We start from the raw sequence: 27,384 nt of genomic DNA, 5'->3' as shown, positions 1-27,384 counted from the left end.
AGAACACTCTACGGGTTGGGTCCTCCAACAACTTCATGGAGTTCAAATAAAATGACATGTCTTCAAAAATTTTTGGACTTGCCTCCAAAACTCGGATAACGTCGTTGATGAAGGTGGCTTTTGATGTCTCAGGGTCATTGGTGAATGAAGTCACCAGTTTTGCTATTTGACTTCTAATGAAAGCAGCTTCTTTTTTCTTTTTCTCCACCCTAGAACACTTTGTCCTGCATGTGTACCCCACTTCATTTTGATTTGGGCTTGGGCCTTCACTGGAGCCAATTCCTTGCTTGCCATCTAAGTTCTCAGGTATGCCTGCAAATCCTAGCTCATTAGGGGTCCATGCATTTGTCCCCGTTGCACTATCTCATCCAGCATAGAGTCCAACTTTTCTTCCAAGTAAGGGTCAATTCCACTAAATTGGAATTTCTTGGTGGTTGATACTACTTGCAATATAAATGACAAGTTGATTTTTTCATACAGTTCAGGAAGAGAAAGTAATGAAAAGAAAGTCTTTCATAGATATGTTGTTATCTGCAATTTCTAAGCTCACCACTTCGAATCATCAATCGTCCATTTGATTGGAACCCAACCGAAGCTCGTGAATCCTCATTTTAATTCATTTCATAATTTCCAGTTCTTTTTCAACTAATCCCAATTGTTCTTAAGTTTCATCATATCATACTTCCCTTCATTTTCTCGTACATCTTCATAATATTATGCCACAATTCTTTGTTAAAATATGTTGTGGGTTTTTTCTCAGTTTTCAGACAGAAGTTACAAAATATGAGTTGGGCTTCCCTATCCCAAATAATTCATGAACCGACTTCATCAATTTTAACCATTGCGTTACTAGAACAAAAGAAATGAAACATTAATGTTTGACAGTAACCACAACCTACGCAGAAGCAACACAACCAGACGACCACAACCCACAACCACAACCACCACAACACAACACAACACCAGCCACACCTGCACTCACAATCACATCCTCTACACAACTGCAAACACCACAACCACTTCCACACAGAACCACAACTTCACACACAACCACAACACACAAATGAGCCAACGCAACTAGACAACCACAACCATCACAGCATAACCCCAGTCACACCACACAGACACCACAACCACCTCCACATAGAGCCACAACTCACATACGAGCCAACGCAACCAGACAACCACAACCCCCAATCAAAACCACCACAACACAATCTCAGCCATATCTTCACACACAACCGCAGACACCACAACCACCTCCACACAGAGCCAGACCTCCACACACGACCACAATCCACACATGAGCCAACACAACCTGACAACCACAACCTACAACCACAACACAACCCCAACCACCACAAAACAACCCCAGCCATAGCCTCCACACACAACTATAGCCGCTACAACCACCTCCAAACAACCACAACCACCACAACAGAACCGCTGCCACACCTCCACAACACATCCACAGCCTCCACACACAATCACAGGCACCATAACCACCTCCAACCACAATCAATTGTAAGAACTATTTTATAAATACTTTTTTCTCATTTCTTGGAGCCTATCACATTAAAACTTTGCCCCATTTATAAACATACCACACTGCCCAACCCATTTTCAAGTATAAGTTGTATGGAGTGAAACAAATCAAACTTTGCCCCATTGACAACCATCACAACCCACAACATAGCTATCACTGCCCACATCAATGGCATCATAACCCACAACACATCCACCAAACCCGCAGCCACCACACCACAACCACCCACTACACATCTACACAACACCCACAACCACTACACCATAAGACGACCTCACAACCATCACACCACAAACACCTAACCACACATCCACACACATCCCACAACCACCACATCACAAGACACAGCACCACAGCCACCCAACCCTCAGCACAACAACCACAGCCCACAACGCAGCCACCACAACCCATAACACAACCACCACAACCCACAAAACCACAACAATTCATAGCACATCCACCTAACCCATAGCCACCGCACCAAAACCACCCAACCACACCCCACGTACATCCCACAACCACCACACCACCTAATCCACAACCACCACACCGAAACCCACAATACAACCATTACAATCACCCAACCTCACCTCCATACACAACCCACAACTACCACACTACAAGACATAACACAACCACCTAACCCACAACCACCACTCTACAAGCCAACACAACCACCCAACCCATAATCACTACACCACAAACACCCAACACAGCCACAACAACACACAACACACAACACAACCACCCAACCTACAACCATCACACCACAACCCACAGTACAGGTAATCCTCACAACAACACAACCACATCACAATCACATTGCAAGTACTCTTCCCCACAGAACAACCACAACCACCACAAGATCGCCCAATTCACAGTAAAAGCCATCACCCCATCAACAATAAAGGAAATTCAACACAATGCGAAAATCACATGAATTACAAAATTTTAAATCGCATAAATTGCAAAATCCAACAACAGTGAACAGCCGGTTGGGAATCAACGACCGAATAGAGCTCAGAAAACTATCACAAAATCATAATGGTAGAGAAGAAGCACAAGCCACGGATCAGACTGGAGGAGGCGAGTGGAGATCTTACCTCTAGGTTGATGAGAGAGAAGCTTGGTCGTGAGAGGGGAGGGAGAAACTCGGTCCGTGAGAGGGGAGGGAGAAACTTGGTCACAAGTGAGGGGAGGGAGAAACTCGGTCACAAGTGAGGGGCAGGAGAAGCTCGGTCGCGATTGAGGGGAGGGGGTAGGGTAGTAAAAGACAGGTGAGATATTAATGCGAAACGCGGGCTGCGGGTTCGTTCGATTTTTTAAAATCACTTGCACGCCGCTTTTTTCAAACGGAAAAAATATAACGCCACGCAAGGATGAGTGCTTATTGTTAAACATTTCTTTTTTATCCCGAACAATGTTGCTAGTTTTTTCAAAATCAGGAATGTGATATTGAGTATTAGTAATGATTTGAGAAACTTTTTTTAAAGGTTTTTCATTATCGACCAGATAATATTTATTTGATATAATTATAATCATTAGTATTGCACTAAAAATAACACTACCATTGTCGATCCCAAACTCATATGTGAAAAGTGGAGGGTTGCGTTAGGTAGCCGACAACCATCATATAACTTATTGAAAAAATTATGATTTGAATTCTTTTGATCATTATGTAAGTGTTAGGTTGTCCCTTGGAAGCGATGCGCTGTATGACCTGAATACTGTGAAAAATTTGTAAGAGCCGCTATACCGACGTCCGAGTATAGTGTCAAATAAGCAAGGGTTCCCACATTACAGACGGATGACGATAAAGAAGTTGGTCCCTGAAACTATTGAAATTAATATTAGGATAATATCTTGAAATATATGTACTCTCAATGGTAAATTAATGAAATTAGTTGTTATTATGATTTATAAAAATAGTAATATCATATGTATTCAAGAAACTAAATGGGTTGGAGTAAATGCTAAGGAGATTGATAACTTAGGTTTTAAATTTTGGGATTTTGGTAAGAGTCATACTAGAAATGATGTAGGTGTAATTGTAGATAAGAGTTTGAAAGATAATATTGTAAAAATTATTAGAGTTGGAGATAAAATTATAACCCTTAAGATTATTATCGATACTAAGATTTTAAATATTATAAGTGCTTATAATGTTCAAGAAGGTTTAGATATAGGGTCGAAAGATAAATTCTGGAATGACTTAAAAGACTTAATACAAATGATACCTCTTGAAGAAAGAATTTTTATTGGAGGAGATTTAAATAGACATGTCGGTAGAGTGGTAGTAGATTTCAGAAATATTTATGGGGGCTACGATTTTGGAGTGATTAATGAATAAGGTATAATCATTTTAGATTTTGCTTCAGCGTATGGTTTTGTTATTAATAATATTTTATTCAAGAAAATAGATAAACATCTTATTATTTATAAAAATGGTTCTAATAAAACCCAAATTGATTATTTTCTATGAGAAGAGACCGCTGAGATTGTAAAAATTGTAAGGTCATTCCAAGTGAGGATTTAAGTACCCAATATCGATCATTAGTTCTAGATTTTAAGATGAATAGTTGTAAAATTAAAAATACTAGGACTCATCATTGTAGAATTAGATGATGAAATCTAAAAAATACAAATAAAATTTTATAAGTAAAATTCAAGATTTCAAAAGTTAGGATGTTCATGAAGAAACAAATGTTATGTGTGATAAAACAATAAACACTGTTAAACTAGTAATGAAAGTTGTATTTTGAGAATCAAAAGAAAAAATTTCTATAAATAAAAATAGGTGGTGGAATAATAATGTGCAAAAAAAGATAAAATATAAGAAGTTATGTTATAAAAATATGTTTGAATGTAAAAGCTTAGAGAACTGGATAAAATATTAAACGACCCTCAGAGAGTCTAAAAGAACAATCTGTGATGCTAAAAATTCTACGTTTAGTGATCTTTATAATAGATTATATATCAAAGAGTGTGAAAAATATTTGTATAAACTAGCCAACAAAAGAGAAAAAAAGTAAAGATTTAACTCAAGTAAAGTGTATTAAAGATGAAAAACAAAAAAAAAAGTATTTTTCTTAGAAAAAGATATTCAACATAGACGAGTGAGTTATTTTGATAAACTTTCTAATGAACTTTTTGAAAATACGATCACTTTAATGATCTTAATATCATTAATAATAATAAAAAAGTTTTCTTTTTATCATCACATTAGTAAAAAAGAAGTTAAGGAGGCTTTAAAGAAAACAAATGGTGGAAAGTCTGTAGGATCTGATGATATCCTAATTGAAGTATGAAAATATTTTAGAGATTTGAGAGTTTCTTGGCTTACTAACTCTTTAATATTATTTTAAAAACTAAAAAGATGCCTGAGGAGTGGAGGAAGAGTATTTTGGTCCTCATTTTTAAGAATAATGGGATGCACAAGAGTGCAAATTATAGAGGAATTAAGTTGATGTGTCATACTTTAAAATTATGGAAGTGGGTAATTGAACATAGGTTGAGACGTATTACAAAGATTTATCATAGTCAATTTGGATTTATGCCGGGAAGGTCTACTATGGAAGCTATACATTTATTGAGAGGCTTGATGGAGAAGTTTAGAGATAATAAGGAGGATCTACAATTGATTTATATTGATTTATAAAAAGCTTAAGATAAGGTTATAAGAGATATCCTTTGGAGAGTTCTTGAGAAGGATCATGGTGATATGACTTATATTCAAGTCCTTAAAGATATGTAGAACTGAAGGAGGATTGACCAAATATTTTCTTATTTTTATTGGAGTACATCAGTGATTGACTTTAAGCCTATATATTTTTGGTTTAGTTATGGATGGTTTTACTGGACATTTATAGAAGTATGTTTCTTGGTGTATGCTTTTGCTGATATTGTCCTTTTTGTGGGTAAGACGAAAGAGAAAGCTTAGGAAACACTATGGAGGTCTACATTAGAGTCTAAAGGCCTTCATTTGAGTGGAACTAAAACTGAATACATGGAATGTAATTTTAGTAGTAGTAATTCTAGTGACAGAAGTGTAACTTTGGGTGATCAAATTATTAAAAGAAGTGAACGATTTAGATATCTCGGGTCTATTGTTCAAAGTGATGGTGATATAGATGGGGATGTTAATAGTAGAATTCAAGTTGGTTGGTTGAAGTGGAGGAATGCTTCATGCCTTTTGTGTGATGGAAAAGCACCTCACTTAGACTAAAAGGAAAATTTGATTCTAATGACGCAACAACGTCTTCGATGATGTGCCCGTAAATGCGAGCCACGGGTTCGACCTCGCGGTCTGCATCTTTTAGCTACTTTTTCCCCTCTCTGCCCCTGCGTCTATGCCCTCACAATCCTGCTGCCTCTCTCACATCTTTGGCCTAAGGCCATCTCCCCCCGCATGTGTCAAAAGTAGTCCTCTTCCCTCGCTCTCCCACGGTATCCTCTATCATTTATCTTTGCAGTTTGAGGTTGATTTGGACTGTGGCTTTCTCTGTGTGATTTGTCTTTGCTATACTATGAAATCAATATTCTAGTATCATGATGTGTTTTTGGATTGTCACCGTACCACAACCTTGCCACCTTGCCACCTTGCCAAATGGATCTTTAAAAAGCATGCATAGAGTTTTGAAGTGTCCAAATATATGAATTGAAAACCTGCATGTGCTCCACCAATTTGGCTATTACTTAAATATGTAGAATTTGAAAATACTGCATGGGTTAAGATTAAACTTTTTTTCAAATAACTTTTGCTTTAAAATATGTGCAAATTTCTATAGAGAAATCATGATTTTGTTGAAATTAGTAACTTCCATGTTTTAAAATCAAATTTAAAATACTGAAGTTAAGCATATACTCATGCAAATCACAATATCGATGGAACAATGTCAAACGTCCCAATCAATTGTTTCGATCTTATTCCTCACAAAGATTGGAGCCGACAAGTTTATTACTTATAATTATATCCAAATAATAAGCATAAAAATTTATAAGTTCAAATCACCTATTTTATCCTCCTCATAAGGATTGAAGTTGATGAGATTAATATTTTATATATATTAAAGTGATAAATGTCAAATAAACTGCAAACATAAGTGTTTCAAATGTCCAATTGTTTCACCGTTAGTGGCAGAGTTGATAAAAGGTTTCAATCAGTGGGTTCTATTTTCAAAATTAAGTTCAAAATAATATCTGAATAAACTCAAATGAATTAGTTTATGAATTCGATCATCAATAAATGTGACAGAGTCAATAAGGTTCGAAGCTATTTAAGTCCCTAATGATTTTAGTATTGACTGAATATCTTAACCGAAGGGGTTAATTTCTTAAGTCAATTTTCAAATCAAGCTCTCGAAATAACACATCAAGACATTTAAATTAAATTTAGTCACCTCAAAAAAAAAAAAACAAATAAATCAAAACATTTAAATTCATTTAAATTAAAATGAATCACTCCAAAGTTAACAAAAACTTATCTACTCTCTGTAACAATTTATCGAGGGTGGAAAAATTTTGATTTACTTCGGCTCAGAATGAGTTAATATCACATCGACAATTATTATATTCATTCAAAATAATCTCATGCTATTAATGAAGCGTTGCAAGTTCTTTATCTGCATGCTTTGGTCCAATGACTTCACAAAAAGTAAATGTTAAGAACATAGTCTTTTGATCGGGTGGTTTGCCCCCAAATGAGACTAATAAATTATGATTACTGCTGCAACTTGTATCTTTCCTAATAACTTTTTATCCCCTTTGAGTTGTGAATTATAATGTTACATATGATTGACACAAAATCTTCTGACCGACTTAAATTTATCTTCTTAGAAAAAACATCTACCTTAGATCTATAATGTTCCCTTGAATGAAATAACCCATGATTGCTGACAATGTTCATTTGGTTGTGTTGAGTTGATTTCCTCATCTGACTAAGTAGTTCAGAGACCATGATGACCCGAAATGGTAGAACCATGTGATTTTGATCGGGTTTGTCATCATTGCCCCCACCATCCCCTTGAAAACTCAAAGTGAGGAACTTTATAACCTAAAACATATGTCTGCTGTACAATATGTTAAATATTTAATATTTAATGACTTTCCTTAATTGAAAGTGCTATCTTGTTATTAGGAGGAGGTAATCAACCATAGGAGCTTGTGTCAATAGGAAACCTTGAACTAGAGATCTTAAAGTCCTCACAAAATGAGGGCGAAATATCTTGGTAATTTCTTATTTACATTCCTATCAGCCTTCTGAAAATTTTTTATGGGATACCAAACACAAAATCTCTCTCAAGCATAGTTCGGGTCGAAAGTTTTTGGAGCCCACTCTACCCTTTTCATGCTTTCAGGTGTCCTTTATATATTTACAAATCCTTTTCACAAATAATAAAATGATTCAAATACGATTGTTAGTTCATAGTTTAAATTTCTTGAATGCTTGGAATTATGCTACAATATCGATCTTTTCCTCAGAAATCACACTTCACAGCTAAACTAAAAATCCACAAATCATGATCGAGGCATTAAAAAATCACCCTTAAAGCCTTCAAACAGTTCCTCTTTATGTTTACTATGGTGGAGGTGTTTCTCTGAGAGAGAGAAAGTCTTGTTCTTCCGTTATCTGATATGCTTATCTTGCTGAGTCTGTATGTACTGGCTGCATGATTGTGTGATTTTTTTTAATTTATTTTTAGATATATACATTTATTTGCATGCTTGCCCTGCTTGGAACAATCTGTTTGGCAAACGTGCTTTACGCACAACTTTTCATGTCTTGTTCTTCCGTTGATCAGATATCCTGATCATGCTGGGCACTACGTTCTTATTTGCTGCATGTTTATCTTAATTGTATGATACTGTTTTTGTATTTTTGGATATATGCTTTTATTTGCATGTGCCAAACTACCTCACTTACACCCTTAACGTAAATTTTTGATGATTTATATATCTAGATATAGATTTCCATTAGTCTACTTTCAAATTCATGCATATCTAGCCATCTCAGTTTAAATCTAGGCATACATATCTATAACAAACATCTAAGCTATGGATCTTGCTCTCGGCTTTAGAATTTGGAACTATCGAGTTTACCTAATATTTGTGCATATGTAGGAGAAAGAGCTACTGGAGAAACAGAATGTGTGGCTCGATGAAGAGCTCACCGGAAAAGCTAATACACTTTTTGAGTTGCGTAGAACGCAAATGGATGCTGAAGCAGAGAATTCTGAAAAAATTGCTGAAGTAAGCTCTTACGTTTAATATTATATAAGCTATTAACATATCTTCTTATGATTTCTGCCTATTTTTGTTTCTTAAATTGCTTTGCATTTCAGCTAGAGAGGCAGGTCAAGGAATATTCCACATCACTGAACCATAGTAAGGAAATAAAAAAGGTGCTTGAGCTAAGAGTCAAATCATTGGAAGAGGTATCAGGAAATGTACTCTTATCTGTGTCATTATGAAATTCTTGTCATTTACTTTCCTAAATGGATGGTATTGAGGGTTAGTTGCTGCATTGCAGGACTTGCGTTCATCTAAGGATATTGCTGCTACTATTGAAGAGAATTTTAATGCTGAACTCACAACCGTAAGTGAAATTTTAGTTGTTCAAGGGTGTTGAAGCACGAGTTGTGGGTATGGTTGTGTATATCACGTACTTGAGTTAGTTCATTAATAGTGTATAACTGAATTCACTCTTTTGCTATGAGGTTACAACCAAACTGGCCAATTTTTCCGTGTTGCTTATTCAAGTTGTCTGTAAAATATCAATTGAGACGGCCAATGTCATTTGATGAAAAGTATTTTTATGAATTTGGGTCTAGAGTTCCAAATGAGAAATATATATGATTGAATAGATCTTTAATGAAAATTATTTTTAAGGAAAAGTATTTATATGAATTTGGGTCTAGAGTTCCAAATGAGAAATATGGTACTTAGTTGAAATGAAAAAAAAATATCGAGTAAAAGATCTATTCTTGATCAAATGAGGTGAACTGGTTTTCTCATATATTCATTGTAATATGTAAAATACATATTAAAATTTAAATTTAGATTGCTTGTTTTCTTAAAGATATAGAAATATAAGTATTTTTGAATAATTTTTATATCTGTGTATCATTTGTATAATATACGAATATTCCGATTAGGTTACTAATAACTTTGTCTGAATTTCAAAATATATGCTTGTGAGTTTTGAGCTCAAGTTTTCTTGCTTAATAAATTTTGTAAATTTCAAAGAAAATGTTCAAAAAAGAAAAAAAGAAGTATGAAGTTGCAATACCTTCCTAGTCCAGGTGTGCATTGCTGTGGTTTGTTAGCATATCATTATAGAACGAAGAAGCTTCAAAGCGGATTTAACAAAGCTTATTTTCTGAGAAAAAAAGATAGCGCTAGAACTATAATCATCATTAACCATTGAATTTGCTAAATATCCTTACTTGGAAAATTTATAGGCTTTTGAGTGTTGAACTAAAGTTTTCCTGTTGAATAAATTGTGTTCCTCTTGAAAAGAAAATGATGAAAAAGTGGAAACAAGAGCATGAATTGGAATTCAATCAAAGTTCAAATGTGTCATACTTGTAGCGCGAAGGTTTCTGCAAAGTCAGAGCGGTGTGTTCCATTTTAAATATGACACAAAATATTAAAAATTATGAATATAAATGCAACTTACAAAGACTAGATGTATAAAAATGATGGAATATGCATGACGAAGCTGAATGTGTGGCTTACTTAGCCTCATTATTTTTTTCTTCATACTATTTTTTTTGGCTTACTATTTTTTTTTCTTCTAAAAAATTCTTATGCTTTTTGTTTGGAATAACTATTGAGTTTTTTTCTATGATTTTTTTTTTACATTCATGTGCCAACGACTCTTCAACTATTTATATTTGACTTATCAGGCATTTCTTAGTATTTGCAATTCATCAAAATGATAATCTTTCTATTGGTATTAACTTGAATAAGAGAGCTCTTTAAAACATTTTTTTTAAATTTTATTTTATTTATGGCATGATCTCTTACTGCCTAATATTGAGTGTAAAATTGTGAAGGCTGAATATAGATATTTAACTATTTTGAAGTACCGAAAATATGGATTCCTGCTATTCAAATCAACTTCGATGCAATAAGAAATTGATGGTAAAGTTTGTTTTTCCCTGAAATTTATCCCCATTGATTGCATCATTGTCGCTCAATGTGTAGATTTGTTTTCATTTTTAGTTTGCTAAAATACTTGACATTTCTTATATCGATTGTTTATTATTATTTATGTTGTATTTAATTGACCTTGCTAGCTATGTTTTGCTCCCTCAATCTCTTTTATGATTATGTAAACATGAACAGGTTAATAAGCTTGTCGAGTTATACAAAGCAAGTTCGGAGGAATGGTCCAAAAAGGCTGGTGAGCTCGAGGGTGTCATCAAAGCTCTTGAGGTTTGGAGTTGAACTTTGTCTATCTTTTATAAGTACATCTCTAAATTAGTTGCAATAGTTCACTAAGGTTTTTTGGACATGCAGGCACATTTAAGTCAAGTTGAAGGTGACTATAAAGAGACATTGGAGAGGGAAGCATCTCTGAGGAAAGATCTTGAGAAGGTTAGTCTTATTCTTTTGTGACATCAGTCGGCTTTTATATTTATTTTGCCTAATTAGTTATTCAAGGCGGAACACCTCAAACAAGCATCATTATGTTGCGTTTTGGCTGTCTGAGGTGATGGATTTGGTTTGGACTTGAAGGGTAACAATGGCTTTAGAGTATAATATAACAAAAAATTGTTGCTATTGTACAATAAAATATATATATTTCTGGAGAAGAAATAAATTCATTAGATTTATCGGACAAAAGAATACTAATTCTATAATGGCGCTACACCTTGACTATATTTATTACACTCTCAAGTGACTTTGCTAGATTTATCCAGTGTAGCGGGGGCTTTAGTTTCTTTCGTTTGATAGTCTTCCTCTTTTTCAACTCGGATTTGCTTTAGTTTTATTTTCTTGTCATATAAAGATGAATAGTTAAAAAAAGTTTCAAACTATTTGAACATGATTTATTTTTCTTTGCTTGAGTCCATTATATGAAGGTTGAGTTACATTGTTGATGTACCTTTTTGGATAATGATCTTCTATTCCATTTCAAAAAGCTTCTTTGCACTTCAAGGTTGCTTTCTTCTTTTCTTGGAAAGGTGAATTCTTTCATTTTCGTGTCAATTGAGTGCCGTAAAACTTTGAGCTTCTCACCTTGAATGTTTAACTAATAAAAAAAATCCTAAGTTCTTATAATTTCTGAATCTGCAAATTGTGGAGATTTTAGCTTGTGAGAACAAAATGATTAGATGAAATGTGAGGGTTGATTCTCATGGACAAAAGGGCATACGTGCATGTACTCTACTGATGACACAGATTCAAAGATAAGCATATTGAATAACATGCATATAACCTCTTGTAGAACATGAAAAATATGGTACACAGTTGCACGCAAGAGTACCTAATTATATGATAAAACACCTTTTTATGAAGTGGTAAATATGCAACTATAGAAGCTGTCAATATGCTGTATTGCAACTCGTGAGGAGATTCATTAATGTTTATCTTTTTTTTTTCATGAAAATGTATACAAAACCTAATTGAATCAGCGACACTTGTTAATGGATATTCCTATGAGGTATAAAAGCATGCTTGTCAACAAACTTAACACTCATGTTAATGAAAAACTTGTTTTGTGCAAGATAAGGCAAGGGTTCAAAAGTGTGATTTTTGGAGGAGAAGAAATATAGTTCCTCTTCAATTTCAAATGAAACTATTACAAGATAAATAGAGGGAGATGACTTCCACATTAGAAGAATCATAAATAAGCCATAATTAATGATAAAAAAAAAGGAAACAAGAATTATAATATACCAATAATATAGAAATCTAATAAAAGAAAATAATAAAAGATGCTAAATTTATTTTTTCTAAATAATTTCGACCCTCCGGAGTATAAATATCTATCATGCCCAAATTGCTTATAAGTAGCTCAAAATTTGGCCTGAAGAGCCTTTGGTGAAGATATTCGCTACTTGTTGAGCAGTGCGGATAAATATCATGCAAATAACTCCACAATCAATCTTCTACTTCATGAAGTGTCTGTCAATCTCTCTGTCGATCTCTAGATGCTTTGTGCGATCATGTTGCACATAATTTTCTACAATGTTTATGACAACTTTATTTTCACAGTATAAATTCATTGGCATATCTATCGGAATTCATATCTCTTTAAGAATTCTCTTCAGCCATAACTTCTCACATACTCCATTAGCCTTAGCTCGATATTTTGTTTCAGCTTTAATTGCTGCAATATTCTGTTTCTCATTTCACCATGTAATTAGATTTTCCTAGATTTAAGTACAATATCCGGAAGTTGAGCTCCTGCCAACAACTCAGCCTGCACAATCTACATTGGTGTATTACTCCATATTATGCTGTGTGGTTTTCTGAAAGTATGCCCGCTTTTGAGAATCCTATTAACTACTTCAAGGTGTTTCTTAGAGGGAGAATGGATAAATTGACTTACCAAACCTAAAGCAGAGGCGATATCTGGTAGTATATGTGTACAGTATATCAGCTTTCTCTCCAACTTTTGACATCGAGCTGTATTTACTTGGTCACCTTACTTCTGATACCCTAGCTTTTGATTGGGTTAATTGGAGTGTCTATAGCTTTTGAGTGGGACAACAAGTTACCGCTGCAGAAATGGGGTTGGCAACGCAGGGGAAGGTGTTTGGGATAGCCCACAACTAATGGAAGTGGAGGAGACAAAGTAGGGAAGATAAAATGGGAGATAGAATCATCACCTCCAAGTAGGATACGGCCGGAGCACCATCACCTTCTCGGATACTACCCTAAAATAAGGAAAAAGATTCCACAAAGGAAATCTGAAATCATCTCAGAACAAAACTACTTTAACTCCTGAAAACAACAATATATAAACTTCCATTGATGGAGGAAAGGAAAGAACTAAAGAAGGAAACTTCCTATACAAACAGATGGGGGGGGTGGTGGAGGTAAGAAAATCAAGAAATAGTAATTAAAATGCTTCCACATCAAGAAGAAGTTGAATTGGAAGGCAGAAGGAGGCATGGGAGGCCACTTGGCTCAGGAACCCCATGAATTGGTCTCCAATTGGATCGGTTAGGGCTGCTCCGTTGCTCCTACTAGTGCAGGTGCCTTCCCGCACTCGCGTCCCGTCCATGCAGGGTTCTTCACACCCGGGCCAGTCTCCTGCTTTTTGGGAAGAATTGACCTCATTTATTGATGCTTCTGTCGACTTACTGCTGGAGAGGGAGCTGCTGTAATTTTTCAGGACGGATGGATCGTGAACTGTAGTCCTAGTAGGTTGAGTCAATGGACATTGTCGTTCCAAAGCACATTGGTTGAATGGGTACCCGTTCATGTTTGACACACCTAGAGCTGGAACTGTAGGAAGACCGTTATTCTCATGGCTTAGGTATCGAGCCAATTCAGTTGTAACCCGCTTCTTCCACTCAATCGGCTTGGGTGCATCTGATGAGCTAGTATGTAAGGAGAAGTCAAATTTAGGGTGAAATTTGTGGCATGCTGCACCCCTCTCACTAACATCCACTTAGGTGAGACATCTTCGGTGACAAAATCTGGATCCCATTGAAGAATTTTCTTTCACATCGAGCTTCTCGGGCCCACAACAAAGCTGGGGTTCATCTCTCCTATCTGTTCATATGATGAGGGGTAGTATGTGAAATAGGAAATAACCTTTAAATAACTCCACATGATATTCTTCACATGACCCAAAAATGACTCCTCTTTGGACATGCCGCACCTTCCTTCATATGGATAACTCAAGAGGGGTCTGTAAATCTGAAAAATTTGCATTTCTCTTATTTGTGGTGTCGTTGTATGTGATGCCGACTCCTCAAACTCATAACCCTTGTAGACATCCAATGTTGGTCTTGCTGATGTTCCTCTCAAAGTATGCAAAATGCTGGCTCGAGGCACTATAAAGTCAGACTCTACTAGGTTCCCTATAACCTCAGAGTTACAATTTTCTAAAACAACGTTTGTTATCTCAACGAGAATCTCTATCTCGGGGCCAACTAGATTTGGTGGCTTCTATTCCTCGTTGGTTGAAAATGAGAATACTGTTTGTAAGCTTGTATTTTATTCTTGATCACCATTCATATCTTTAACTGAAAGCGGGTTCTCCTCGTTTTTGTACTCACCGTCTTTTGTGCTTGCTGTATTTTTACCCAACTTTTCAAAGACGCACTGTTTGGTGAAGTAGATCACTCGCTTGATTGCGCATTGTGCCTCAACATGTCCAATCCATGACTCTTGCCACATTTTCTGACGGCGATAGACTTGCAAATTGGTTTCACTGAATAGTAGCTAGGGGGTCGCTTGGTGCTGCAATCTCTCTATGTTAGAAGCTAGAGTCTGCAACTTTTGGCGGTAGTGAGTTGGTAGGAACTGACGCTGTGTTTCTCGTTTCTTCTTTATATCCTTCTCGGCTTTCCTTTCGACTTTTCAGATTACCGTCGAAGGTAACTTCCTACTGGATTTTCTCTTCAATATTCATAAACCTCTGTTGGAGGCTACAGAGCTCTTGTCGTATCTTTTCCTGGGTAGGCTCGGGCATATATTCTTTTTCGGTGGCATAGTTGATGGTTTTGAGATCTGTGGAAGGAAAAAAAGGAAGAAAGAAAGAAGAGAAAAAAACGTAAAGAGCAGAAAAAATTTAGTGTGGTGGCTTGGGTAGGGGCGGATGCTAGAAACCCTAGGATGACATTAGGGTTGGGCTAACTCTGATATCAAATGGTACGAGAGGAGAATTGCCCAAACACAAAATTCAACTTTTATTAATAGGAATAAAGACTTACAATACACAAACTGGAAATAACTTTGCCAAAACACAAATGACACACATGGATACCTCCAGAGTGTATTCCGAGGGAGGTGGAGGTTGGTTGGAAGGTGGGGTAGCAGCGGGGAGCAGCAGGACAAAAGTTGGGACAACTGGCAGCTAGGAAATGTGGAGTGGAAAGAGGTGGATAGCAAGTTACTGCAACAGAAATGTTGTCTGCATTGTAGGGGGAAGCGGCTGCAGATAGCCGTCGGCTAAGGGAAGTAGAGGAGACAGAGTAGGGAAGATAAAGGGGAGATATAATCACCAACTCGGAGTAGGATATAACTGGAGCACCATCACCTCCTTGAATACAACCCTAGAACAAAGAAAAAAGATTTCACACAAGAAATATGAAATCAAATCACAAGAAAACTACCCCAACTCTCTGAAAACAAACAATATATAGACTACCATTTTTGAAGGAAAGGAAATAACCAAAGAAGGAAACTTCCTACACAAAAGAAGAGGTGGGGAGGTAAGAAAATCTAGAAATAGCCATTAAAATATTTTCATACTAAGAAAAAACAGAATTGGAAGACAGATAGAGGTGCGGGAGTTTGCTTGACTTGTCAGGAGGCTCGCTTGTGCTGCTCAGCTCATGAACCCTCTGGACCGGTCGGGGTCTGTTTTCAAATCAACGCTTTCCGTCTATGTGGGGTTTTTCGCATCCGCGTCAATAATTATCATGAATATTTACACATGGGATAGGACATAAAAATTATTATATTCAAGAAAATGAATTCGTTGACATCACAATGTTTATTTGAGATACTTTAGCTAACCTTCCTTATGAAATGAGTTTGGGCATGCTACCTAGTTGTGGTAGATCATATCTAATTTTTTCATATTTCTACTAATGATGACATAATAATTTTTTTTGATTGAGTCTTTCTATGGGCATATGCTCTTATAGGTAGTAACCTCTCATTTTTATTGGAAAACTCTTTTAGAGTTAAAAAGAGGTAGGCTTAAAATTTCAAATTGTGTTTGCATTTAATTGGTAGTGAATGATATAGATGGATGGAGTTAAACTTGTCGTTGTGTAACACTAGGTCTATTTCGTTAACATTGGAGGGCTTTTAAGCTGTGACATTCAAAGAGCTTTATGAACTACGATGGGCTTCCTCCACTTACACATCCACATCACGATGGGGAGGATGTCTGTGCAAAATATGTGTTTTTGAGGTTCACAAGAGCTAATTGTTGGTCGTGTGTTGCTCTTGTACTAGTTGCATTGAATAGCTTAGGCACACAAACATAGCCGCTTGCGACAAGAGCTTAAAATCGTAAAATATCTATCGTAAAACAACTATCATAAAATGACCTCATTGAAGTACTGAGGTCAACAAAATAGGAGAGCGAAGGATTTCAAGAGATAGTGAGGGCAGGGGAGTGATGCACTGCAGTGGAGTCTGGAAAACCAGAGCAAATGAGGCGAGGATGAGAAGCTACAGGCAAGAGAGAAACATTGACTGTGGGAAAGATCTTAAGTACTATGACTGAGTTTGTTGCTAGACTAATCATGACGGAGGAGAGCGCATATGAGAATGATAAGAGATGAGTGCTCGGGTCGGACATGGGTTCCAGTATGTCTGTGTGGGAGAGGAAGATTGCTGGAGAGGGAAGGTGCGAGAAGGCAATTTGTGCAAGAAAGTGGTCGTGTTTTTGTGAGAGAAAACAAGACTAGCAGAATGGAAGCTGAATGTGAGAAATAAGCATTTGAGAGACGGGATCAAGAGCTTGAGAGAACTGTCATTCTTGTGGTTTATGGTTTATATGGTTCACGAGTTGCTATGGTTTATGTGGCTGGTAAACACAGCCATAGATTCAAGCTACATGGCTATTGCACTTGGTGCAGCTTTCTATGAGATGCATGGTCAGTTGATTGGAAGAGAAAAACATGGTTCTGAAGTTAAATGGGAAACAGAAGAAGTATAACACTCATATTGAGGTTTCCGCTTGAGGAATTGAAGACACGGCATTTTTTCATGAGAAGTAGTGGCGCTTGTATATGGTTTTTAAGGCGAAGAATAAATGGTGGGTGGAAAAGACTTGGGAAAGTTAGCATGACTAGGGAGTTTAGAGATATGAGCCTGATAGATTAAAATATCAATGTGATCTGAAGGTGAGAGTGAACAAAATAAAAGTGTGTATTTGAAGAGGATAACATGATGATGGGAGATATTAACAAGCGAAGTGCAACTGATACAGAGAATAAGAATATGACTTTGATTAATTAAACAACAATCTATTATCCAATTAATTTTCTTTCTTTTTAATTAGTTATTTTTAATAGGAAAATTAGGTCACCATGTATATTGTAAATTTTATTAATATCCTTTTTCATTTTTAAGCAAATTTCTGTTTCATTTTAATTTGTTTGTTTTTTTAACTTGTCTTTCACAGTATATGTTTTGTTATGGCTTAAGAAATAAATTAATGGTTTATGTAGAGGTATTACTTTCCCACTTGGAGCTAAATTTCAACTCTGCTGTTTCACAGGAGGTTACTGATTTGAAAATGAAGTTAGAGAAGTGTGAAACTGAACTTGAAAACACCAGGAAAGCTAATGAATCGAGCCTTCTTCCATTGTCAATGTTACCGGTTGGCTCACATGTGGAAGAGCTGTAAGTTTATGCCCTATCTAATACTGTCTGTGAATTTGGCTTGCTTGTTGATAGTCCGACATTTTTTTGGAAGAAGATTCATTATTTGTTGAGATGTCTGATAAAATCGGTGAAGAAAAGGATTCTCTTGATTGCATCTTTAGTTTTTGAATCATGTTAGTATTTGATTACAATTTAGAGAGAGTATGCCACTGGCAAAGCATTGATTTTTTTAATAGCTGCTTGTGTTGATGAGATGATTATCATGGCCATTTAACATTTTTATATGCAATAGTTATGCTATGAAGGTCAATCTTTTTTAATAAAAAACTATAAGTATTGAATTCAAGCTGATGTGGGTGATTAATTACAAGAACATGGTTTTTTGATATTGAAAATATTGTCCTTCCTCTTTAGAATGTTTCAAGCTACCCTTGCAGTTCATGTTGTTTTAGCTTTGATTTTGTTATATACATGGTTGTCTAGTTATTTATATCATGATGGGAATGCCAGTTTTGGATTTGTTTGTGTTGCTTTCAATTTTAAGTGAAAGGTTCATGTGGAGGGAAAATAAAAATGTTGATTCAGCGACTGAAGTTTGGTATGCATTCCTAGTTTATTTCAATTACCAGTCACATTTCCTTTTCAAATGTTTGATTGTATTTCTTTCTCGCTTGGGCCTCTTTGACTTAGAAGGTTTGTATTTTCACATCTCTTTGATTTAGCAAAAGTGTAGTTGGTTGGAGAGTGCTTCCATTTTGTAGGATTTCTTTAATCTTAGATTCTGATTAATGTAATATTTGGAGCTCTTGATTGTTAATGAGCTCATTTTTCATTATTTTAGTATTTGTTAAATAATTTTTTCCCCAAAAGTCATGCAGCTTGATCTTAAATTGAAAATTAGCAGCCATACAAAAATTAAATAAAAAATAAACTTGTTTTAGAATTTTGGTGTTTTATACTCGTGCTTTGAAAACAGAGAACAACCTAGAATCTAATATTGAAGTATTGAACCATAATGCTATTGAATTAAAAGTTACTGCAAATGGTTCTGTCTTTCAAGTTACAGCTTGAGTGCCTTCTGATTCTTATTTATTTCTTAGCAAACTTTTTTTTTTTCTTTCTAGTGATTGATTGTTTCTCAGTCAGCATAAGCTGTTGTTGTTAATACTTTGTCTTTTAAGCAGTCTTTGTGGCTTTTTTGTTGCGTAGTATTTATTTCTTGTAGCTGCTTGTTTTTTCTCATAAATTTTACTTGATTTATCAAGCTCAGTAGGTGCTTCTCTTTGTATTTCTGCAAGTATTGTTATCTGGCGTTTTTATTGGTCTTTCATTTACATGGTGATCAGTGAGGCTGGAAGTGATGCCAGTCAGATGCTCGTCCCTAGGATAGCTGCAGGTGTTTCAGGAACCGCATTGGCTGCTTCATTGCTTCGTGATGGATGGAGTGTAGGGCTCAAAGTCTCAAAATAATATTTTATTTTATTTTTATTTGGTTATTTTAGTCCTTTCCATTAGTTTCATAGCTTTTGGAACTTGCTGACCTTATCCTCTCAATACTCATTTTTTACTGTGAATAGCTCACCAAAATGTATGAGAAATATCAAGAAGCTTATGATGCTTTGCGACATGAGAAATGGGGTCGAAAACATGCTGAAGCAATATTGGAGCGGGTAATTATTTGTTTCTATGTTTTCAGTATAGTCTGCTTCTGGAAATATTTTTCTAATATGAGATCGCATTCCGCTGCGGGTTTTACCGACACTTGCATCCAGTTTTCAATGTCTGGATGCCATCTACTGTATTACTCAATACCTTCCTGCTATTATCATTTTTTTTTGGTGAAGTTACGAAATTTCTTTCTAAATGAAATTAATAAAGATACTCTTTGTTTGTGCTCACATATAATTGTAGAATGCTTAAGTTATCCAAAAACTCTGTTTAATTTTTATCTTTTGTTTTTTAATAATGTCGAACACTTTCATCTTGTTTTCCCATTGAGTACTTCATTACATAAATCTACTCACCTCGTAATAGGATTCTGTTGAATTATTTAAATCTTCATCCACTGCAAATTCTCATATGCCTATTTATTGTATTGGAATTTTTACGCTATCTTTTGCTGAGATCATATCTGTTTTTCTACTATATAGTATAAATATAATGTTTTAGCACCATTGTCCCATATTTTTGAGTGGCAACCATTGCAAATAGCAAAATTTTCAGTTTGGTTTCAACCCAATTTTATAGGTTAGATTGTATCTTTGATTTGAGAAATTAAATATTTGGTGCATTGAGTTATATATCTTTGATGCGTTAAATTGTCCAATTATGCTCGTTTTTTATGAGCGCGTTGAATGGCTCAGTTCAAGCTCTTTGCTAGGGATGGCTGTTGTTTGATTAGGGCTAGCTCAGCTTGAATGCTGAAATTGGTGCCTAATAATTTCGATAAATATTCCACCTTGCAATTGAATTGGATTAGAAAACCCTCTACTAGGTAACAGCATTTTCTTCTATTTTTCCAAAATTTTGGATAAACTACTTTCTATGACCAAAGTCTGCTCGAAATAGGGTTAGACTGGATTCTTCTGGCGAGGCGCACTTGCCATCCTCACTACACCTCGATGGGAACTAAGCTACATATCAGTTACTAAATTCACGTGTCTATTTTTACCAGGCGGACACACTTTGCGTAGTTTGGCCATGAATGCATTTCATTCATGAAATTTAAAGCGGTCTTCCCATTGCCATCTTTTGCTTTATCAAAATTTTCAACCTCTCCATATTTATACAGGTCTTCCCATTGCGATCTTTTGCTTTATCAAAATTGCTAGAGAACTAAGCAGATGATGCTTACTTGCATTTACACTTCCTTGAAGTAATTTTTTTTTGCGTACTTTGTTGATGTTGAATGAATTTTTCAAAATTGTTTTAATAAAAAATAGCAATTTAGATTAATGTATATTATCTTTTTTCCTATTTTTTACTTTCTGTATGCTGATGTGATTAAATTGAGATCCCATATCATGTTTTTGTACGACTTCCATACTCTTTTTAGTGGGCATTCTTATTTTCTTCTTGCAGTGAACTTGGAGCATTATATGAGTTTGTTTGTGTTTTATATACCTCCTCTCTTCATTTCTCATAGTTGACGCATGCAGGTTCTACATGAGATACAGGGGAAGGCTGAAATGATTTTGGAAGAGCGAGGTTGTTGCTATTTTGTTTTTAGTTGCCTTTATTTTATTTTATTTATTTTATCATGTACTGAAATATGAATTATAGTTTTTAATAAGTAATATTTATGGGCTATTCTACTGCAAAATTTCTTATTTATGAATCCTAATGCAAAAATGGAAATTGTAGTTCTGCAATTTTGTTTTTTGTTCTAGATATGTGAGCATTCAAGGTTTGTTATAAAACAGGTGCTTTACTGATTATTGCAGATTTAAATTTTTATTTCAATTGTATTAAGTTTAGTAAGCTTTTCTCATTTGTCTATCTAGACTAGATGTGTTTGTAAATTTCATCTCATGAATTGTCACATCATTCTTGAGTTATTTGGAATGAGTACTGTAGAAGGTTGCAAATGTGGCGTAGATAATTTGTCTAAGATTGTTGTTGAAATTTCTGAAGAGCTTTGAGGTGTGCTTGGATGCTTGCTTCGCTTTGTCAAGCAACTAAACAATTTTCTAATCCTCTTGTGGGCTTTATATTTTGTTTCTAAATAAATTAAATTTTTGACAGTAAGTAGCGCTCTAGCATTCTAGTCATCTGTTGATGACTGTGGGGGTACACAAAATTTTATAATATGATCTAGCAAGCTATTGAACATTTATGAGTTTCAGAAATCAATGGAAGTACTTAGCTATTTTCTCACAACTTGGTCCGGTGCTTGGAATTAATCAAGACGGAAACGGACGGTCGGAGGTCGAAAAATATAACTTTGCTATGCTATTTCTATTACTAACAATTTAATATTTAAAACAATACATAAAAGAACCACTAAAGAAAATAATTAAAATCAACAAGTAGAAATTAGTACCTTTCTGTTTGTTGTTCTCTTCTTGTACATACATTTGTTTTTCTTCTATTCATCCTTTTCAATTGTTTAAAATCTAATAATAATATTTAACCAACATAATAGGTTATTAAAGGATAACCCGAAAGCAATCACATTTCTAAACTACAGTAATCCAAAAAAAAAATTCAATATGCATGCGAGTATATAAAAAATCTTATAATATGCTGGTTTTTAATATTTTTATAAGCAATTTGATATATGCTAATGCATGCATCAATGACCCTTTTTCTAAATAAATACAAATACTCAAGCTTCTATAAGCATTTGCTTTAACTTCACTATTACTTTATACTTTTTACATACACACTTATCTCTGTGAGGATCACTGCCAACAAAATCTTACACACTATTGGCCGATATTGTCCCGTCGACTCCCTTTGACACTGCGGTTAGCGGTCTACACAACGCAGTTGTGTTGGATGGAAAGACCATTTTCTGCCCCTGATCGATATTATCTCAATGACACGACGGTTAGTAACATAAACATTTTAATTGTCTGGGAGGTAAGCTTTGGTCTATTCGCTTATGATCGATATTATATCATCGACACAACGATTACTGAAATAACTATCACATTTGTCTGGAACGATAGAAAAACTCTATGTGTGCGGGTACACTGTCGTCCCCCTATCTATACCGTTAGGGGGTAAAATCCTCCTCTAAACATGTACATACAAACATTCATATATAAACTATTTAATTCTTCATACATATATTATTCTGAAGAATATTTATGTTTCTAATAACATGCATACTTACTCTTACTCTGTTGTACATATAATATCATGCATCTCTCAGATCATTTATATATCGATCTCATGCATATTGTTTTCTATCATGCTTATCTTACATGCCTATATTACATATATTTATCTTTTCTTCTTAAATTAGCTAAGGATTATGTTACCTGAAATTTATGGAACCATCCTACGGAATTCAATTAAACTTTAAGAAGGTTAATTAAACTTTAAGATGAATAATTCAATTTATGGAAATCTCTTGAATCTTAAAGTTTAATATTATGCTTTATATGTTATTAAGCTCAATATAGAAGCCATCCCAACTTCCAGCTATCTATCGAAGATTAAGACTTTAGCGTAGCAATTGAGGTGAGTACTTGTGTTTTTAAATTTTGCTAATTTTTTTTATTTCAGATTGTATGCTTGATTCCATGTATGCCATAGTTTAACCAGATCATCATACTGTTAGATAGGAAAAATATGCATAATCCAGTTATTGCGGATTCGTCGTTCCGCTCTCCTAGGGTTTCGCCTCATGGCTAACCCTAGCATCTCCTACACGGATCTCTCATCTGCTACACGGATTTCTCGCGTCGTCTATTTCCCTGTTTTGTCTTCGTCTTCGACGTTGGTGCTCGCGTCGTCGCGTTGTAGTGTTTTCTGGCCGCAGAACTGTCGTCTCGCCATGTTGCGGTTTGGCAACAGAGCTGTTTCGCTTTCGTGCTTCGTGTTCGTGGGGTCTTCTCTATCGTCAGCTCGACAGCTGAGCCAGGTCTACCCCAGTCGTCTGCTGCTCCTTGCAGTGTCTTGACTGCCTTTTTTCATGGCAGGTATTTCGTCCTCTCTTGGGACTAAACCTGCTCCGGAGATGGGCAAGCCCTCCTATGCAGTGGTTCAGAAACACAACTCTTTCCACCTCGCAGATAGTCCGATTTTCCTGCAGATGTACTATGATTCTGTTACAGTGGTTCAGAAACACAACTCCTCTTTCCACCTCGCAGACAGTCCGATTTTCCTGCAGATGTACTATGATTCTGTTGCAGAATATGGAGTTGCAATCTCATCAAAAAAGTAAAGAAAAGTGCGGGAAAACCAACAATATTCTTCTCTGACGTTGAAATTTCTACTCGTGCAGGAAAATACAAATTTGCACTAGTTTGGAAGCTCCAATTTGGTCGCCCTAAATGGTGATGATCAGGAAGTTTTTTGAAGATTTCAAACTAGTTGGGGCCTGATAGGTGAGTCTTTTCGACGGAAGACATGTTATGATACAGCTGAAAATAGAAAAAAATTATACAAGAATTTTCTCAAAGAAATTCATCACAATCGAGGGCAATCATATGAAATTGCTGAAATGGACCTTGTGTTTGATCCCAGTCAAGAACTTTCTATTGCGTCTATCTTGTTCTCATTACCTGAACTCAAGCTTCAATTCTTTGATCTACTTACCTTATATGCAATTAGGACTATCTTCGGAACCTTGAAAAACCATTGCAGGTAGACGTACCTACTGTTCATTTCTCATGGCTCTCTATTGCAAGGATTTTGATTGAAAGAGATATTACACTACCAGATGTAGAAGAAGTCTGACTTGGCTCTGCTCAATGATTATTGATAAAAAATCATTATGGAACAAAAACCTTACTACTGTAAGCACTGCAAGATATTTGGACACTCGCAAGAGAAATGTTTTAGATTGCACCCACAGTTGAGAACCAATAGTCAAAACATGAACATGTTGTTAGTACACCCCATGTGACTGAACACGCTCCCAACAAATCTGATGACAACCAACCTGAGGAGGGAATCACCACAAGATAGGAGTTGGTGTCTGCATTGCCCCTTGGAACTCTTCTCCTGACCATATTCTAAGGGATAATATTTAGACCGAAAATCAGGATAGCCCCACAACTTCTATTCAGAAAGTATCAGACGCAGAGGTGACAATTCACACTTCACATATACTGGATCATATCGCTGTGGCAACAACTGCCTTTTCTTCTACTGGGTTTCTACTATCTAATCAGACCAAGGATTACATTAGCCAGTTTTTAGATGAAGAATGACAGGTTTACACTTCTCGGCGGAAGAAAGCTGGGGGCACACTCCAACTTGGAAATTATGGATGGTACTTTGGTTACTCTTGACAATGACACGACACTTCAAAGTTTGTTATCTGACTCCACTCCTAAAACTAGAGAAAGAGGCAGAACTAAACTGACTCCTCCCTATCTACTTATTTTCTGCATGTTTTAAAATTTTTTCAGTCATCTGTATTTTTTGTTGGGTATTATTGTACTTGATATCATATGGGTAGGGTGCCTCTATTGAGCCATCTCATACAACTTTTATGTATCTTTTCAATTTTAATAAAATCAATCCTTGGGCTTTTCAAAAAAAAAAAGATAGGAAAAATATGCATGATAAGCATAATAGGTAAAGATATGTATGCATGAAAGATATGCATAAGATGAATGATATTTAGATAGATATTAAATGTAGTAGAGGCTTGTCATATAAGCACGATTGAAAACGATATGCATGATATAAGAGATATACATGAGATATATACATGAATGATATGAGAGATGCATGATGATAGTTATACAACAGAGTAAGAATGGGTATGAAGTATGAATGTTATTAGATACATAAAAATCTTTCAGAATAATTCATATATGAAGAATGAAATAGTTTATATATGAATTTTTGTATGCGCATGTTTAGAGGAGGATTTCGCCTCCTAATGGTACAAACAAGGGAACCAGTGTGCTTGCGTACATAATTTTGTTACTACCCACACAATTATGATAGTTAGTTCAGTAATCGTTGTGCCGACGAGTTAATATCAGTCAGGGGCGAGTAGACTAGAGCATACCTCCCTAGACAATTGTAATGTTTACATTACTAACCACTGTGCAGACGAAATAATATCAGTCAGGAGTAGTGCTTTTCTAGCTTAGATAACTGCGATGTGTAGAATGCTAATCATTGTGCCGACGGGACAATATCGACCAAGAGTGTAATGTTTTGTTGATGGTGATCATCACAGAGAAAAATGTGTAAGGAGTATAAAGTAAAAATAAAGTTAACGTAAATGCTTATGGAAGCTTGAGTAATTGTATTTAAAAAAGGTTATTAATGCATGCATTAGTATATATCAAATTGCTTATAAAAATATGAAAGACCAACATATTATAAGATTTCTTATAGCTCACATGTATATTAAATTCTTTTTCTTAGATTACTATGGTTTAGAAGTGTGATTACTCCCGGGTTATCTTTAGATAACTCATTATGTTGCTTTAATATTATTTTTAGGTTATAAATATTTTAACAAGATGAGTAGAATAGCAAATGTGTATAGAAGAAGAGAACAACAACGAAAATGTAGAAATTTCTACTTGTTAATTTTAATTGTTTTCTCTAGAACTCTTTTTTGTATTTTTTTGAATATTAATTTGTTATTAATATAAATAGAATAGCAGATCTTTATTTTTCACAGTTCGATCGTTCGTTCCTGTCTTGGGTAATTCTAAGTCCGGGGCCGGGCTTTGACATATTTAGCCTCTAATTTCTTTTTGTATGTTTTTAAATTTGAATGTAATCTTGTGAGCTTGTCTTTCTGGTTTCCTTTGGGAACTCTGTGTGGTAGATGTTTAATCTGATGGCTAGTGTTGTATTTCTGTGCTGTTTGAGTCTTTTAGTGCAAGAAGGATTAGCACTTATCTAATTTGGTCTACTTATAAAAGGCTTGACATGTTTATAAATGTTGATGTTTAATGTTAAGTAAGCAGCTTATTGTAAATCTCATGACTTTATTCATGAAAGGAATTCAAATTTAAAATTTGTTAGTACTAGAGCTCTCCCAAAAGTATTGCATTAGAGGTGAATTTGATTGTAATAATAAATAGATAGTGGTTGCCTAGGATGTTACCGATGAGATGTATCGGAAGTCGGAACACAGGCTGTTTGTAAAAGGATGGCTAGTACACCAATCTTAGGTGAGATGCTAAAGCTTAAGCAACCATGGTGAAATGTGGGTACAGGTTGGGCAGGTTTAAAGTGATGATTAGATTCTCTACATGAAATTTGGAAATTTGATTAGAAAAACTAGAAATTCAGTGGACCTAATGATCAGGAGAATATTCAACATTCTTTGCTTGAACGTACTAAATGAAGAAAGGAATATTTTATGGACATTAAAGAAAGTTTTATTTTACTATATGTTGGAAGGATTAAAGATAAGAATGGGATTGAGGCATTAGTGAATGATTTGTTGAAAAAGATGAATTGTTATGGTGTCGAGGATTAGTGATTGAGAGATTGCTTTAAAGTTCATTATAGATGGATACATGATAAGCTAGTTGGTTCTTGTGCTCTGCTAGTTGGATTAGAAGATGGTTTGGATAATCAATTTTGGGAAGAGATGGATGATGTATCGAAATCCCTAAGGAAGAAATGATATTTTATTTGAGGTTTTA

General features: G+C 35.3%; 1 protein-coding gene across 1 annotated transcript in view; it reads left to right on the top strand.

The window, feature by feature from the left end:
* Nucleotides 1–27,384, top strand: part of LOC110020944 (nuclear-pore anchor) — a 136,626-nt gene that overhangs the window by 19,151 nt on the left and 90,091 nt on the right. The window contains exons 4-12 of the mRNA XM_020719255.1: nucleotides 8,666–8,794; nucleotides 8,887–8,979; nucleotides 9,075–9,140; nucleotides 10,895–10,984; nucleotides 11,069–11,146; nucleotides 17,973–18,097; nucleotides 19,426–19,525; nucleotides 19,657–19,749; nucleotides 21,238–21,286. Of these exons, the coding sequence (XP_020574914.1) occupies nucleotides 8,666–8,794; nucleotides 8,887–8,979; nucleotides 9,075–9,140; nucleotides 10,895–10,984; nucleotides 11,069–11,146; nucleotides 17,973–18,097; nucleotides 19,426–19,525; nucleotides 19,657–19,749; nucleotides 21,238–21,286 (823 nt within the window). The remainder of the gene's footprint in view (nucleotides 1–8,665; nucleotides 8,795–8,886; nucleotides 8,980–9,074; nucleotides 9,141–10,894; nucleotides 10,985–11,068; nucleotides 11,147–17,972; nucleotides 18,098–19,425; nucleotides 19,526–19,656; nucleotides 19,750–21,237; nucleotides 21,287–27,384) is intronic.

This window comes from Phalaenopsis equestris, unplaced genomic scaffold (genome assembly GCF_001263595.1).
Source record: "Phalaenopsis equestris unplaced genomic scaffold, ASM126359v1 Scaffold000002, whole genome shotgun sequence".
NCBI lineage: Eukaryota > Viridiplantae > Streptophyta > Magnoliopsida > Asparagales > Orchidaceae > Phalaenopsis > Phalaenopsis equestris.
This window is presented reverse-complemented; position numbering and strand designations above follow the sequence as displayed.